Source organism: Schistocerca cancellata, chromosome 3 (genome assembly GCF_023864275.1).
Source record: "Schistocerca cancellata isolate TAMUIC-IGC-003103 chromosome 3, iqSchCanc2.1, whole genome shotgun sequence".
Lineage (NCBI taxonomy): Eukaryota > Metazoa > Arthropoda > Insecta > Orthoptera > Acrididae > Schistocerca > Schistocerca cancellata.
In genome coordinates, this window is record NC_064628.1 from 952,174,646 (window position 1) to 952,190,842 (window position 16,197).

The 16,197-nt window shown below is 43.6% G+C and overlaps 1 protein-coding gene across 2 annotated transcripts in view; it reads left to right on the plus strand.

Annotated features, from left to right (window-relative positions):
* The window catches only part of LOC126176015 (ubiquinone biosynthesis protein COQ9, mitochondrial), a 198,353-nt gene that overhangs the window by 89,291 nt on the left and 92,865 nt on the right, over nt 1–16,197 (plus strand). For both annotated transcript variants that reach the window (XM_049923137.1, XM_049923138.1), the window contains exon 2: nt 2,858–3,061. In XM_049923137.1, the coding sequence (XP_049779094.1) occupies nt 2,858–3,061 (204 nt within the window). The remainder of the gene's footprint in view (nt 1–2,857; nt 3,062–16,197) is intronic.

A 16,197-nucleotide genomic window follows, 5' to 3' on the forward strand; every position in this document is an offset into this window, starting at 1 on the left:
TACCAAAGTACAGAGGACAACTAACACAAGCAAAAAGATTTACAGTTTTAGCAAACTATGTAAGAAGGTTGACAATGTTGACTGGAATACTCTCTTTCAAATTTTAAAGGAGGCAGGGGTAAAATACAGGGAGCGAAAGGCTATTTACAATTTATACAGAAACCAGATGGCAGTTACAAGAGTCGAGGGACATGAAAGGGAAGCAGTGGTTGGGAAGGGAGTGAGACAGGGTTGTAGTTTTACTCTGATGATATTCAATCTGTATATTGAGCAAGCAGTAAAGGAAACAAAAGAAAAATTCGGAGTAGGTATTAAAATCCATGGAGAAGAAATAAAAACTTTGAAGTTCGTCGATGACATTGTAATTCTGTCAGAGACAGCAAAGGACTTGGAAGACCAGTTGAATAGAATGGACAGTGTCTTGAAAGTAGGATATAAGATGAACATCAACAAAAGCAAAACGAGGATAATGGAATGTAGTCAAATTAAGTGGGGTGATGCTGAGGGAATTAGATTAGGAAATGAGACACTTAAAGTAGTAAAGCAGTTTTGCTATTTGAGGAGAAAAATAACTGATGATGGTCGAAGTAGAGAGGATATAAAATGTAGACTGGTAATGGCAAGGAAAGCGTTTCTGGAGAAGAGAAATTTGTTACCATTGAGTATAGATTTAAGTGTCAGGAAGTCGTTTCTGAAAGTATTTGTATGGAGTGTACCCATGTGTGTAAGTGAAACATGGACGATAAATAGTTTGGACAAGAAGAGAATAGAAGCTTTCGAAATGTGGTGCTACAGAAGAATGCTGAAGATTAGATGGGTAGATCACATAACTAATGAGGAGGTATTGAATAGAATTGGGGAGAAGAGGAGTTGGTGGCACAACTTGACAAGAAGAAGGGACCAATTGGTAGGACATGTTCTGAGGCATCAAGGGATCACAAATTTAGCATTGGAGGGCAGCGTGGAGGGTAAAAATCGTAGAGGGAGACCAAGAGATGAATAACTAAGCAGATTCAGAAGGATATAGGTTGCAGTAGGTACTGGGAGATGAAGAAACTTGCACAGGTTAGGGTAACATGGAGAGCTGCATCAAACCAGTCTCAGGACTGAAGACCACAACAACAACAACAACATGATACAGAATAGTTACATAGATGCATTCGTAGCTAAAACAGGTGTCAGACTTAAATTCATTAGCAAGATACTGCGAAAATGCAGCCAGTCTTTAAAGGTAGACTGCTTACAAATAACCTCAGTGTCCCATCTGAGAACATTACTCACGTGTGTGGAACCTATACCAGAGAGGACTAAAACAGGTTATTAAATGTATACAGATTTGTTTGATTCATGAGAGAGAGAGAGAGAGAGAGAGAGAGAGAGAGAGAGAGAGTGCCATCGAAATGAGAAAAAGCCAATTGAAAATGCTAGAATCAACCTTGTTGAAGATTACAAGTAATTTTATAAGGAAGTTCACATTTCATTGGTTAACACGTCAACTGCTATGTGGCCACCAGAGCCTCATGCTTCACACTATGTGTGGCCTGGCCTGATGGTGAAACATCCGTCACTAAGCTTGAGGCAGTCAACTTGTTAACTAAGGCTGTCATCAGTCCAAAGACTGTTATGAACACCACAGTGCTTTACTAGACACAATCCTGTCGGAGGTGGTATGACATCCCCTTCCCCTGATCTTTGAACTGACTTACTCAGCAAGTTACAAGGGGACTTACACATTAATGCGGCTTCCTAATCACGGTGCAGTTTGGTATTATTCACATCAGTTACAGATAAAAATCCTAGAAGTGACAGGGGATTGGACCTGAGACCTTTGGATTTGTAGTCTTACACTTTACCACTGAGCTGCCTTTATATGTGTCTGTAAGTATTCTATGTGAAACATTGCATGTGTCTGCTTCTGGACAACTGTAAGTACGGTTGAAATATGAACAGTAATGAATGGCTACACTGAAACTTTTTTTTGTTTTTAAATATTGATGTATGGTAGTGCAGCTGTCATAGCCAACAAAATTTATTGTGAAGGTTTCTGAATAGTCCTGTGACAACACCTGAAGTAGAAGTTAATGATTATATACTACACGCAACACTGTAAAATTCTTTGGTGTCTAGTGAAGAAGCACAGCTCAGCATGTTTTAACTGGGTAGCCTCTATTATTGTAGTGACCTAAATATAAAGGTTGTGGCTTAGTTTGCACATTTTCCCTCCCTATTGTCACACTGAAATATCTTGTGGGCAGTACGCATAAAGTAAGTGAAGTATTTATTATATAAAAGTGACATCAAAGAATATTGTACAATATTGCAGAGACTTGTTTAAGGATTTTAGAATACTTGCATTCTCTTCCTAACACCTTTCCTCTTTGATGGTTTTTGTTGCTGATGATGAGAACTTGGTTGCAACAGATCCGTGAGTTACACAAAAACTAAAAACAGCAATGTGGAAAGTACAAATTGCTAATCACCACGGAGGAACACCCCCCCCCCCCCCCCACACACACACACATACACACACACACAATAAAAAGGATTGCTAGAAATATTTTAGCTTCTGAACAAGGGTCTTTGGAAGCAGAAAACTTGGACAAGCACAACTCACGCACACAGCCACCATCACTGGGTGCTAAGGCCTATGTAGTGAGCAGCACTCTGTCCTTTCCACATTGCTGTTACTCCATTCCGGCTGTCCACGTTTGATTCTGCTGAACAAAATAAGACATACAAATTACTTTTGTGCTAGTCGGAGCGGAGTTAGGTACTCCGGTGCAAAGGTACTCAACAAGCTTCCATGTAACATTAGACAGCACTGACCCAGTTTCTCTAAATACTTACTTTTCCCCAGGAGTTCGAGGCTTGTGGGCAACTTCACTGTGGAGGCATTCTCGTGCTGTTGCTACTGATGGAAAGTCAGCATCATCAGGTGAAGAATTTTCAAATGGTAATGTTGAAAGAATGGAAGAGCAGAAGAAATTGGAGGACAAAATCTTAACAGCGGCACTACCGTATGTTTCGCAGTATGGCTGGACAAAACATGCAATAGCTGCAGGTATGTGTTAGAAATTTTTTTAAGTGCAAAGAGTCATAATTTCTGTTGCAGCAATTGCAAGTATGAAAAAGTAATAAATTCAATTAATAGTGTGCCTTAACTAAACCAGAATGGTGCTATAGGTAATAGATCACTACTTGAGCAAGTCTGCGGCAGTTTAATGCTGAGACTTTAATATCCCTTCAGTCCTCAGCCTCTGCGTGGTACCAGTTGTCTGCGCAAATACACTGTTTATTATGTCGTGGCTTCTGGGTTGTTGATTACACATTTTTCACCAGTGAAAAGAAAAAAATGTCTCATTGCATTGTTGGCTGAGAGAATCTGAGGGATTTTTTCAGCTACTGAACTGGAAAGAGTTTATGAGAGCAGCTAACAAACTTCTCTCAATAAACGCCATTGGGACCACAAGACTTAAGTCTGCATCTAAAGCCCAGATCACCATCAACATTGAATTTAATTCAGGGTACTGGCAGAAGGTCTTGTGATTAGAAATTTTATACTACCTGTTCTCCTGCTGCTGATCAAACCGTGGTAGTGAAAACTTCTTCCACCAAAGGGGGGTCACCTGCATTCATCCATCATTCATTCATGCATCATGTTCTGTAAATTCCACATGAAGCAGAGCTGCTAGGGATGTGGAACGAGACAAGTTACATGTAAGACACAGAATCTACCACTGCAGGCTTTCAAGAACACTAATGACTGCTTCTAATCTACACAGATTAAGAGTAATGGTAATTATGCTTTATGTACACAGAAAAGTCTGTGACATTAAAACACTCAAAACAATGAACACTGCAGCTGTACACTCATTTTTCTCATACAGCTTTCCTTTCTGGAGTGTAAAACACAGAGAACTATTCCTCATGCATAAATGAATTACTAAATCAGTGAAGGAAGTTTCGTTACCTTCTAGTACATGAAGAGTCTTCCTCAGACTGAATGTCTTGCCAGTACCACATACGTATGTTCTTGAAACTGTGAGTTTCATTCAGGGTAGTACCCTATTGTTTACAAACAAAGACGATGTGTGCCAACACCAAACCCACTATTCGTATAATATTTTTATAGTGGATGAAAGAATGGAAAATACAGGATAGAATGATGACAGTATTATGAAAAGGATAGACTGCTACTTGCCATATAGTGGAGATGTTGAGTTGCAGACAGGCACGACAAAAGACTGCTTGCTAAACATGTAAGATTTCAATCAAAATGCCTTTTCCCGAAGTACACACACACACACACACACACACACACACACACAAAAGCACTGTCTCTGCCTGCCGAGGCCAGACTGTGAGCAACTGTAGATGGTGGGAGAAGCAAGCAGTGTAGTTGGGGGGGGGGGGGGGGGGGGGGGATAGCAGGGTAGGGTTAGACCGCACAGGTATGTGGTGTGGAGAGGGTAATGTAGTTAGGTGCTGATGGGAGGTTATGTGGAAGGGGGGGGGGGGGGGGGAGAGAAGTAACAAGGTGGTGGGTTTGTTGGTGGAATATAAGGCTGTGTAGTTCTGGAATGGGAACAGGAAACGGGATTCTGGAGTGGGAACAGGAAACGGGATAGGTGGGTGAAGGACAGTGACTAAGAAGGATGAGGCCAGGGGTGTTACGGGAACTTAGGGTATATTGTAGGGACAATTCTGACCTTCACTGTTCAGAAAAGCTAGTATTGGTAGGAAGGATCAGGATAATGCAGGCTGTGAAGTAGCCATTGAACTGGGTGGTCCAGCTGTTTCTTGACCACAGTTTTCGGTGGCCATTCATGTAGAGAGACAGCTTATTGTTTGTCATGCCCATGTAGAACACACCACAATGACTACAGCTTAGCTTGTAGATTACATCACTGGTTTCACAGATAGCCCCGTCTTTGATGGGATAGGTGATTCTTGTGACTGGACTGGAGTGGTGGTGGTGAAGGGATGTACGAGACAGGTCTTGCATCCACATCATTACAGGGATATAGTCCACCCCTTCAGCTCTGTGGTTAGTGCATCTGACTGCCATGCAGTGGACCCAGGTTCAATTCTTGGCCAAGATGGAGAGTTTCTCCACTTGGGGACTGGGTGTTGTGTTGTTCTCATCATAATTTCATCTTCATCGACACCCAAGTCATCCAATGTTGTTTCAATTGAAATAAGAAAGACTTTGCAACTCGGCATCCAAATTTCCCCAGGAGTGCATAAGATCATTTCATTTGCATTTTATGGGAATATGAGCCATGAGGCAAGAGGTCGGGGACAGGGGTGGAGTAGGGACAGACGAGGATATTGGTAGGTTTAGTGAGTGGCAGGGTACCAGTGTGGGATGAGTAGAAGGATAGTGGGTAGGACATTCCTCATTACAGGGCATATGAGACATAGTCAAAACTCTGGCAGGGAATGTGGTTCAGTTGCCCTGGTCCTGGATGGTACTGAGTTCAGAGGTGAATGCTTCTTTGTGTCTGAATGGTGGGACTTTGGGGGGGGCAGCTGGTAACTGGAGAGATAATGTACATTTTATACCATGTTTGGAGAGTAATTTTGGTCTGTGAGGGCCTCAGTGAGACACTTGGTATATTTTGGAAGGTACTGCTTGTCACTACAGATGCAATGGCCATGGGAGACTGGGCTGCATGGAAGGGACTTCTTGGTATGGAATGGGTGGCAGCTGTCAAAGTGTAGGTATTGCTGGTGGTTGGTAGGTTTGACATTTTTTCCCCCTGTGTTTTACATGTCGCCTTCCAAACCACACCGCACATTCTGACTTACAAGCCACATGTTTTCAACCATCCCGCCCACAGACAACACACGTCTATGTGACTGTCCACAGACAACACATGGCTATGTGACTGCACTGGTTGTTGGTACAGCATCTTGTGTCCCACATTACTCCAACCGATGTCATCAATCCTAGATCTTCAAACTGATCACTCCTCTTGTGTAACTCTGTATCTTCCTTTTTCACACAGACTTGTACGCTGTCCTACCAACCCGCTCCCCACCCCCACTCTTTCTCCTCTCTGATTCCAGTACGAATATACTAACTTCACCAAATTTAGTCACATCTACTGTCTCCCTTCCTCATATACCACCAATGTGCAAACCACATTATAGTTTTTTTATTTTCCTTTCTTTTTTTTACGTTTGATCTCAGTGTGCTTTCATGTCAATTTCAGTTCAGTTTCACCTTTCACTATCGGCCCTACTCCCTCAGATTTCATATTCTTTCCCATGCTTTATCCATTCTATCCTTTTCCAATGTATTTTTGCTAATTTTTTCACATCTAATTCTATATTATTTACATATTTTTACATGTTGTTATCCTACACCATGGATCCTTGCTCCTGCCATCTGTGACAGTTCAGAAAAGTTTCTTACCCACAGCCAGAAACCAGTCCCACATACTCTTCCAGTGTTGTTGTCTGACTCGTGGAATCTCCATAATGGCCTTACCATGAAATTATCCCTCTCTGGCTGCATCTCTCCTTCCACAATGTCCTCCATGTGTTCAGATTCGTCTACTCCATACCTTTCACCAACCTGATTCTGCAAAACCATAAAAATCAGGCCCAATCCTCCTTGCAATACCTCCTCTTCATCCCTAAAATTCACCTGCTTTGCAATCCCGGTTTCCTGTATCCCATCTCTCACATTGAAACTCTTGTCCTCCAGGAACTAGCACAGCATATACAGTGACACCCCAAAAAACTCTCCACCCTGTTCATCTCCTACTCCCACCTTGGACTACAACTATTCACCACCTATATAACAGTCTCCAAACCTCCTTGACCTCCCCTCATAGCTCACAAACCCTGCCTCACAGACCTACTACATTTACCACGCCCTCAAAAATTTCCTCCCACCATCATACAGACTCCTGAACCTAAATAGACTTGAAACACAGTCTTGAACCTTTTCTCTGAAAGCCTTAGTCCCAAAGAATTATCGCTCCTTTCTGAAGGCCTTACCTTTTGCCCCATTCCCAAATTTGATCATGCTGGCCTTTCCATCCTTCTCTCGGTCCCTACAGTGGGAACACTTTTTCACCACCAACCCTACCAATCAGACTGAACTCAAAACCAATGTTGAATCCTGCCTAACATAGTTCACTCCTCCATCCAGTTGTGATCCACCCCCACTGCACTCAGTCACCCCATGTTAACTTTCCAGAATTTCTTAACCTGTACCTTCTCTCATTGTCATTCCCCAAACCCTTCAGCATGCAAGCTAACCTTACATCTGCAGACAGAACAGCAATCCACAACTTAAAACCTGATTTCGACCACTGTGGTTTTGAACCGCAAGAATTACTTGGTGGAAGGACTCTGCCAGCTGTCAGATTTGCCCCTCTACCAACCCTGCCACAGTGACTCCATTCCAGAAATCGGGATTTCCAGTCTCGCCACAAATCTGTAGGTTCATTTCAGAGCCTCTCCCCTGATTCTATCTCCCCTCATCCTTACCAATCCTCGCACTCCTACATGCTTCATGAAGTCCATAAATCCAATCACCAAGGATGCCCCATTGTGAAAGTTACTGTCGCCCCATTGAGATAATCTCTGCCTTCTTACTCTAACACTTTCAACCTGTTATGCATAACGTATCCTCCTATATAAAAGACATCAACCATTTCCTCCAAGAACTCTCTACAGTTCCTGTCCCTTACCACAGGGAGCACCCTGTGGTAAGGGCTATTGATGCCACTTCCTTTACACTAACATCCCTAATGCCCTTGAACACTACCTTTCTCAATACCTGTCTGGTTCTAAGCCCACAACCTCCTTCATGGTCTCCATGACCCACAACCTCCTTCATGGTCTCCATGACCAACTATACCCTCACGCAAATTACTTCACCTTCGAAGACATTACATACAAACAAATCCATGGTACCGCAATGGGCACCTACATAGCAACATCTATGCCATTCTATTCATGAACCATCTGGAGGAATCCTTCCTAGCCACCCAGAATCCCAAAACATCCACCTGGTTCAGATTCATTGGTGGGATCTTCATGATCTGGATAAAGGGTGAGGACACACTATCTGTTTTTCTCTAGAACTTCAACACCTTCTCGCGCATTTGCTTCACCTGGTCCTCCTCAACCCAACAAACCACCTTGCTTGATGTTGACCTCCACCTCAGATATGGCTACATCAGTACCTCTGTCCAAATCAAATTTACCAATGTCCAGCAATACCTACACTTTGACAGTTGCCACCAATTTCATACCAAGAAATCCCTTCCATACAGCCTACCCACCTGCTGCTGCCGCATCTGTAGTGACAAGCAGTCCCTCTCAAAATATACCAAGGGTCTCACTGAGGCCTTCACAGAGTGAAATTACCTTCCCAATCTTGTACAGAAACACATCTCACATGCCTTATTCTCCGGTCATCCTCCACTGGGAGTGCACGTGCGCGAGTGTATACCTGTCCTTTTTTCCCCATAAGGTAAGTCTTTCCGCTCCCGGGATTGGAATGACTCCTTACCCTCTCCCTTAAAACCCACATCCTTTCGTCTTTCCCTCTCCTTCCCTCTTTTCTGACGAAGCAACCGTTGGTTGCGAAAGCTTGAATTTTGTGTGTGTGGTTGTGTTTGTTTGTGTGTCTATCAACATGCCAACACTTTCGTTTGGTAAGTTACATCATCTTTGTTTTTAGATATAATAAAGGTTTATTTCCATTACAGATATTTCCATTTTCATATATTTTGTGTGATCTGACACTACTGTTTAAGATTATGTAGTTATGACTTACTCATGTACATAGCTACACTCGTGTTCAGAAAAAAACAGAACACCTTGAACGACTAGAAGTAAGACATTCATACTCATAGGACCCTCCCCCCCATGAACCATGGACCTAGCCGTTGGTGGGGAGGCTTGCGTGCCTCAGTGATACAGATATCCATACCGTAGGTGCAGCCACAACGGAGGGGTATCTGTTGAGAGACCAGACAAACGTGAGGTTCCTGAAGAGGGCATCAGCCTTTTCAGTAGTTGCAGGGGCAACAGTCTGGATGATTGACTGATCTGGCCTTGTAACAGTAACCAAAACGCCATGCTGTGCTGGTACTGCGAACGGCTGAAAGCAAGGGGAAACTACAGCCGTAATTTTTCCCGAGGGCATGCAGCTTTACTGTATGGTTAAATGATGATGGCGTCCTCTTGGGTAAAATATTCTGGAGGTAAAATAGTCCCCCATTCGGATCTCCGGGCGGGGACTACTCAAGAGGACGTCGTTATCAGGAGAAAGAAAATTGGTGTTCTACGGATCGGTGAGTGGAATGTCAGATCCCTTAATCAGGCAGGTAGGTTAGAAAATTTAAAAAGGGAAATGGATAGGTTAAAGTTAAATATAGAGGGAATTAGTGAAGTTCGGTGGCAGGAGGAACAAGACTTTTGGTCAGGCGAATACAGGGTTATAAGTACAAAGTCAAATAGGGGTAATGCAGGAGCAGGTTTAATAATGAATAAAAAAATAGGAATGCGGGTAAACTACTACAAACTGCATAGTGAACGCATTATTGTGGCCAAGATAGACACGAAGCCCACACCTACTTCAGTAGTACAAGTTTATATGCCAACTAGCTCTGCAGATGATGAAGAAATTGAAAAAATGTATGATGAAATAAAAGAAATTATTCAGATAGTGAAGGGAGACGAAAATTTTAATAGTCATGGGTGACTGGAATTTGGTAGTAGGAAAAGGGAGAGAAGGAAACATAGTAGGTGAATATGGATTGGGGATGAGAAATGAAAGAGGAAGCCGCCTGGTAGAATTTTGCACAGACCACAACTTAATCATTGCTAACACTTGGTTCAAGAATCATAAAAGAAGGTTGTATATATGGAAGAAGTCTGGAGATACTGGCAGATTTCACATAGATTACATAATGGTAAGACAGAGATTTAGGAACCAGGTTTTAAATTGTAAGACATTTCCAGGGGCAGATGTGGACTCTGACCAAAATCAATTGGTTTTGAACTGTAGATTGAAAATGAAGAAACTGCAAAAAGGCGGAAATTTAAGGAAATGGGACCTGGATAAACTGAAAGAACCAGAGGTTGTACAGAGTTTCAGGGAGAGTGTAAGGGAACAAATGGCAGGAATGGGGGAAAGAAATACAGTAGAAGAAGAATGGGTAGCTCTGAGGGATGAAGTAGTGAAGGCAGCAGAGGATCAAGTAGGTAAAAAGACGAGGGCTAGTAGAAATCCTTGGGTAACAGAAGAAATATTGAATTTAATTGATGAAAGGAGAAAATATAAAAATTCAGTAAATGAAGCAGGCAAAAAGGAATACAAATGTCTCAAAAATGAGATCGACAGGAAGTGCAAAATGGCTAAGCAGGGATGGCTAGAGGATAAATGTAAGGTTGTAGAGGCTTATCTCACTAGGGGTAAGATAGATACTGCCTACAGGAAAATTAAAGAGACCTTTGGAGATAAGAGAACCACTTGTATGAACATCAAGAGCTCAGATGGAAACCCAGTTCTAAGCAAAGAAGGGAAAGCAGAAAGGTGGAAGGAGTATATAGAGGGTCTGTACTAGGACGATGTACTTGAGGACAATATTATGGAATGGGAAGAGGATGTAGATGAAGATGAAATGGGAGATACAATACTGCGTGAAGAGTTTGACAGAGCACTGAAAGACGTAAGTCAAAACAAGGCCCTGGGAGTAGACAACATTCCATTGGAACTACTGACGGCCTTGGGAGATCCAGTCCTGACAAAACTCTAGCATCTGGTGAGCAAGATGTGTGAGACAGGGGAAATACCCTCAGACTTCAAGAAGAATATAATAATTCCAATCCCAAAGAAAGCAGGTGTTGACAGATGTGAAAATTACTGAATTATCAGTTTAATAAGTCACGGCTGCAAAATACTAACACGAATTCTTTACAGAGGAATGGAAAAACTAGTAGAAGCCGACCTCGGGGAAGATCAGTTTGGATTCCGTAGAAATATTGGAACACGTGAGGCAATACTGACCCTACGGCTTGTCTTAGAAGCTAAATTAAGGAAAGGCAAACCTACGTTTGTAGCATTTGTAGACTTGGAGAAAGCTTTTGACAGTGTTGACTGGAATACTCTCTTTCAAATTCTGAAGGTGGCAGGGGTAAAATACAGGGAGTGAAAGGCTATTTACAATTTGTATAGAAACCAAATGGCAGTTATGAGTGTCGAGAGACATGAAAGGGAAGCAGTGGTTGGGAAGGGAGTGAGACAGGGTTGTTGCCTCTCCCCGATGTTATTCAATCTGTATATTGAGCAAGCAGTGAAGGAAACAAAAGAAAAATTCGGAGTAGGTATTAAAATCCATGGAGAAGAAATAAAAACTTTGAGGTTCGCCGATGACATTGTAATTCTGTCAGAGACAGCAAAGGACTTGATAGAGCAGTTGAACGGAATGGATAGTGTCTTGAAAGGAGGATATAAGATGAACATCAACAAAAGCAAAACGATAATAATGGAATGTAGTTGAATTAAGTCGGGTGATGTTGAGGGTATTAGATTAGGAAATGAGACACTTAAAGTAGTAAAGGAGTTTTGCTATTTGGGGAGCAAATTAACTGATGATGGTCGAAGTAGAGAGGATATAAAATGTAGACTGGCAATGGCAAGGAAAGCGTTTGTGAAGAAGAGAAATTTATTAACATCGAGTATAGATTTAAGTGTCAGGAAGTCGTTTCTGAAAGTATTTGTATTGTGTGTAGCCATGTATGGAAGTGAAACATGGACGATAAATAGTTTAGACAAGAAGAGAATAGAAGCTTTCGAGATGTGGTGCTACAGAAAAATGCTGAAGATTAGATGGGTAGATCACATAACTAATGAGGAGGTGTTGAATAGGATTGGGGAGAAGATAAGTTTGTGGCACAACTTGATTAGAAGAAGGGATCGGTTGGTAGGTCATGTTCTGAGGCATCAAGGGATCACCAATTTAGTATTGGAGGGCAGCGTGGAGGGTAAAAATCGTAGAGGGAGACCAAGAGATGAATACACTAAGCAGATTTAGAAGGGTGTAGGCTGCAGTAGGTACTGGGAGATGAAGAAACTTGCACAGGATAGAGTAGCATGGAGAGCTGCATCAAACCAGTCTCAGGACTGAAGACCACAACAACAACTCATAGGACAAGGACAACATTGATATCGCGCCACAATACCACCCGTCGCTAAAATGTCCTGCAGCTCTTGTTGTTGCTATAAACTGAATACTGCCTTTCCTGAGTTGTATATGTGGGAACTCTCCCTCCAGCAGGTGCTTTGTACCACTACCCCTCTGGCCTTCATCTGGCTCTTTACCCCCACCTGATCCCAATTCAGTCTCATACTCACTTTCTGTCCCTCCAGCACACCTGTGTTGTTCTGCATAGTCCTCTGTCCCCCTCCAGCACAGCCTGCTGATGTGTACCTAAGGCAGCACTGGAATCTTCTCCCTCCCCCCACACTGCTCCCCCTCCCCCCACACTGCTCCCCCTCCCCCCACACTGCTCCCCCTCCCCCCACACTGCTCCCCCTCCCCCCACACTGCTCCCCCTCCCCCCACACTGCTCCCCCTCCCCCACCCCGTTCCTCCTCCCCCATGCCAGTCATGCCAGCCTCCCTCCACCTCCTCACACCACACCTCTTTGTACTCCGCACTACCCATCCCAGTAGTTGGAGATTTTAACTATTCGGAGACTGGGTGTCATGTTGTACTCATCATCATTTCATCACCGTCGACACGAAAATTGCTGACGGGTAGTTAAATAAGGAGACTTGGACTAGACAGCCAAACAACCCCAAGTGGCATCTCCTGGCCAATAATGCTGTACGATCATTTCATTTTGACAGCTAGATTTTTATAGCCTCTTGTTGTATGCTGATCTGAGCCTTAGTGATAAGTAACAGAAATAAATTTCTTCTTTTAGTGTTGTAGCTACGGACATTGCTGTTATTTTACAATTGTGCTGGATTTTTGGTCATATCCTGCTACTAGTGTGTGTGGTTGTGAGTGTGCCGAGTTTAATGTTACTGTGCGTGTGCATGTAAATCAACCGCCAGCTTTATCAGTGTGAGCTGGCCACTAGAGGCCACCTGTAGGAAGTGTACATACAGGCACGGTCTCCACTGCATCGTCTACTGTCGAGTCGTGCCTGTTTCATCAGATGTAGTCATTGCGGACACTGTGCCATTGGCCCTAATTGTAGAGCGTACTTCAGCAGTGACCACTTCTTCAGGTTCCATTAGCAGATGGGGTACCGTTCCACCCCTTTTCCTCTGTCTGATGATTCAACCGAGCATTGAGAGGCTTACAAAACAAGACTCGGACAGCATTTCCTGGCTTTCAGTGTGACAGACTGGAGTTTGTGCAAAGCCTAATTCCTCTCCTGCATTCTGTCTGAAACGTCTGAATTACTGTGTCAGTTTGCCCTTTTACAAGAACTGGCAGCTCTTACTTTTGATCACATGTGCAGTTTATTGTCCGACCACCATCACGAAAGAATGCTTGTCGTAGTCGCACAAGTGAATTATACCGAAGCCAAACGAAACCAAACCAATCAAACAGGGCCTGGGCAGCTGAACTTCACTGCATTAGCCATAAGTGTCAATTTGTACCTGTGCCTAGTGTCCTCTTATGTATTGTCCATGGTACACAATGCAATTATCTTTTTAGCTGCGGACAAGGATTTTGTGGCGGCGTTCGTAGCGACAAACACTTCGCTGTAGAAACGGCTTACGAAGTCACCGCCACACTTTTAATAGCGGGCCGACCGGTCCGCTGGAACAGTGAACAGAAAGATGAAAACCCAAACACTCTGATTAAATAAAAGTCGGTACTTATCTTTATTAACGAAGATACAGAAACACAGTAGTGAACTCCGTGTCTACAGAAATCTGTCTAGTTCGAGTCGGAGCGGCTAGGTCAGCGTCGGCTGACGACAAACAACAACTCTGCTGCGATGAACACACAACTGACTAGCAAGTACACAAATCGGTGGCGAGTATACAACTGAGCGGCGAATACAGAACTGTCCTAGCGCTCGCGACTCCAGCACTTAAGAAGCCAGAAGCCAGCGGTGGTGCGCGCAGACTTGCGGCGATTTCCTGTATAGCTGGCGCTGCTTATGCGGACAGCGTCCGGACTTTGATGCTGCCAACCTTTTGGCAACGGGCTCGGTTGGCATTACTGGCTAGGATATAACAAAGGAACTGCGCCAGAGGGCTTTACTGTGTGAAAACTCCCCGTTTTCAGAAGTTTTGCAAATAGCACAATCTTTTGTTGTTTCTCAGGCAGCAGATGACAAATTGAAGCATGAGGCGATGTGGCAGTAATGTCAAAAGATGTGCCTACTAGGACAGATAGCTTGCGTGAGGAAGCAGTGGTGGTGATAAACGTGAGGTCCTAGTACCGAGCAGACCCAGGCTGGCCCGAGCAGCCATGACCGTCACAGCATCAGCGTTCTGTGTTTTGTCTCGTCCTTTCTGTTTTGCCATCACAGACGTTTGGCGTGCCTAAAGGACTGGGCTGCTTGTAACGCTTGCCAGAAGAAAGGCCACGTTACCTCAAAGTGTCATTCACCAAATGTTGCTCTGGATATGGACACGGATGTAAACTGTGTGACTCCAATGCTTGTGACTTCTCCCAAGTTGTTTATCGCATTAAGTGTTTCTCGCCAAGTGCTCTGGCTATAGGTTCATACAGGTGCCGCAGTGACGATATTGAATTCTCGAATGTATATGAGTTTAGGCTCACTGCTGCTGACACTGGTCATACGGGAAGCTGGTCAGTTATAATAAACAAAACATTCCCCTGCAAGGACAGTTTACGGCATCTGCCTCTTACAAATCAGTCGTTTGTTCCATTACATTTTTGGTGGTTGCTTATGCCAGCCTTAAGAACCTGGCCGGGATGGATGTATTTCAGGCATTTTTATTTTCTGTGACTGATGCAGTTCACCTTGCGTTCAGCCAGGTACTGTATTCCGAATTGAGAAGACTGTGTGAGTAGTATTTGGACTCGTTTCCGGAAGGTATAGCATGTCCTATGAATTTTTCTTGTCTACATTTCTTTCAAATCCACCTCTCAGCCTCTTTTCTGATTGTGCACATCCTATCCCTGCCCCTCAGAAAGATGAAGTGAAAGCAGATTTGGACAGAATTCAATCTCTGGGGGTGGTGCAACCTGTTATGGCTAGTGAATGGTTGTCTCCGCTGGTTGTAGTTCGAAAGCTGTCGGGAAACTTCGCCTCTTTGGTGACTTCAGTATTACTGTCAGTTCGCAGTCAATTGTAGATGTGTATCCTCTCCCACTCCAGGAAGAACTGTTGGGGAAAAAAATCAGGTGGCCAGTACCTTCCTAAAATTGATTTGTCTGAAGTGTATTTGTAGACTCCTGTGGTCGAAGACTCTTAGCGAGTTCTGATATTGCACACTCATTTTGGTCCCTATCAATATTTGTGCATTCTTTTTGGAGTGGCTCGTGCCCCTGTTATTTTCGAATGATTTTTAGAGCAATTGACTATGCCAGTCATGGTTTGCTTTAATTATGTGGACGATATTGTTGTCGCAGGCTCCTCCACAGCCAGTCACTTGAAAAATTTGCACTCTTTGTTTTCTGTCTTACAGTCAGCAGGCTTGCAGTGTAACCTCACGAAATCTGTTTCTTTCTTTTTTTCTCCCAACCTTCTGGTGTTTATTTGGGATTTGAGGTCTCACAGAATGGTGTTCGCCCTCTGCCAGATCACATCTCCACTGTTATATCTGTGCCTCGCTGCTCGTCCGTGAAGAGCTTCGGGCTCCCCTAGGGAAGAAGCCTCCTGCCATAAATTACTGCCACATTGGCCCTTCTGTTGCAAGCCTTGTTACACAAGAATTTACCTTTATGCTGGAGCCTGGATTGAGAACGTGCTTTTCGAATGTTGGAATCCAAACTACTCTGCCCCTTGTTCAGGTACTTTCTTTCTAGGCGAGCACGTAGTTTTGTGACTGACACCTTACAGTACAGCCTCGGTGCAGTCCTACTTCACTGTTATGCCAACAGCTCTGAACGACCTGTTGCTTTCATCTCTAAGTGTCTCACTCCGGCCAAGCAATGTTACTTCCAGGTGGAAGAAGAGTCTCATGTTGTTGCCTGTGCTCTCCAGAAATTTCATGTTTTCTTG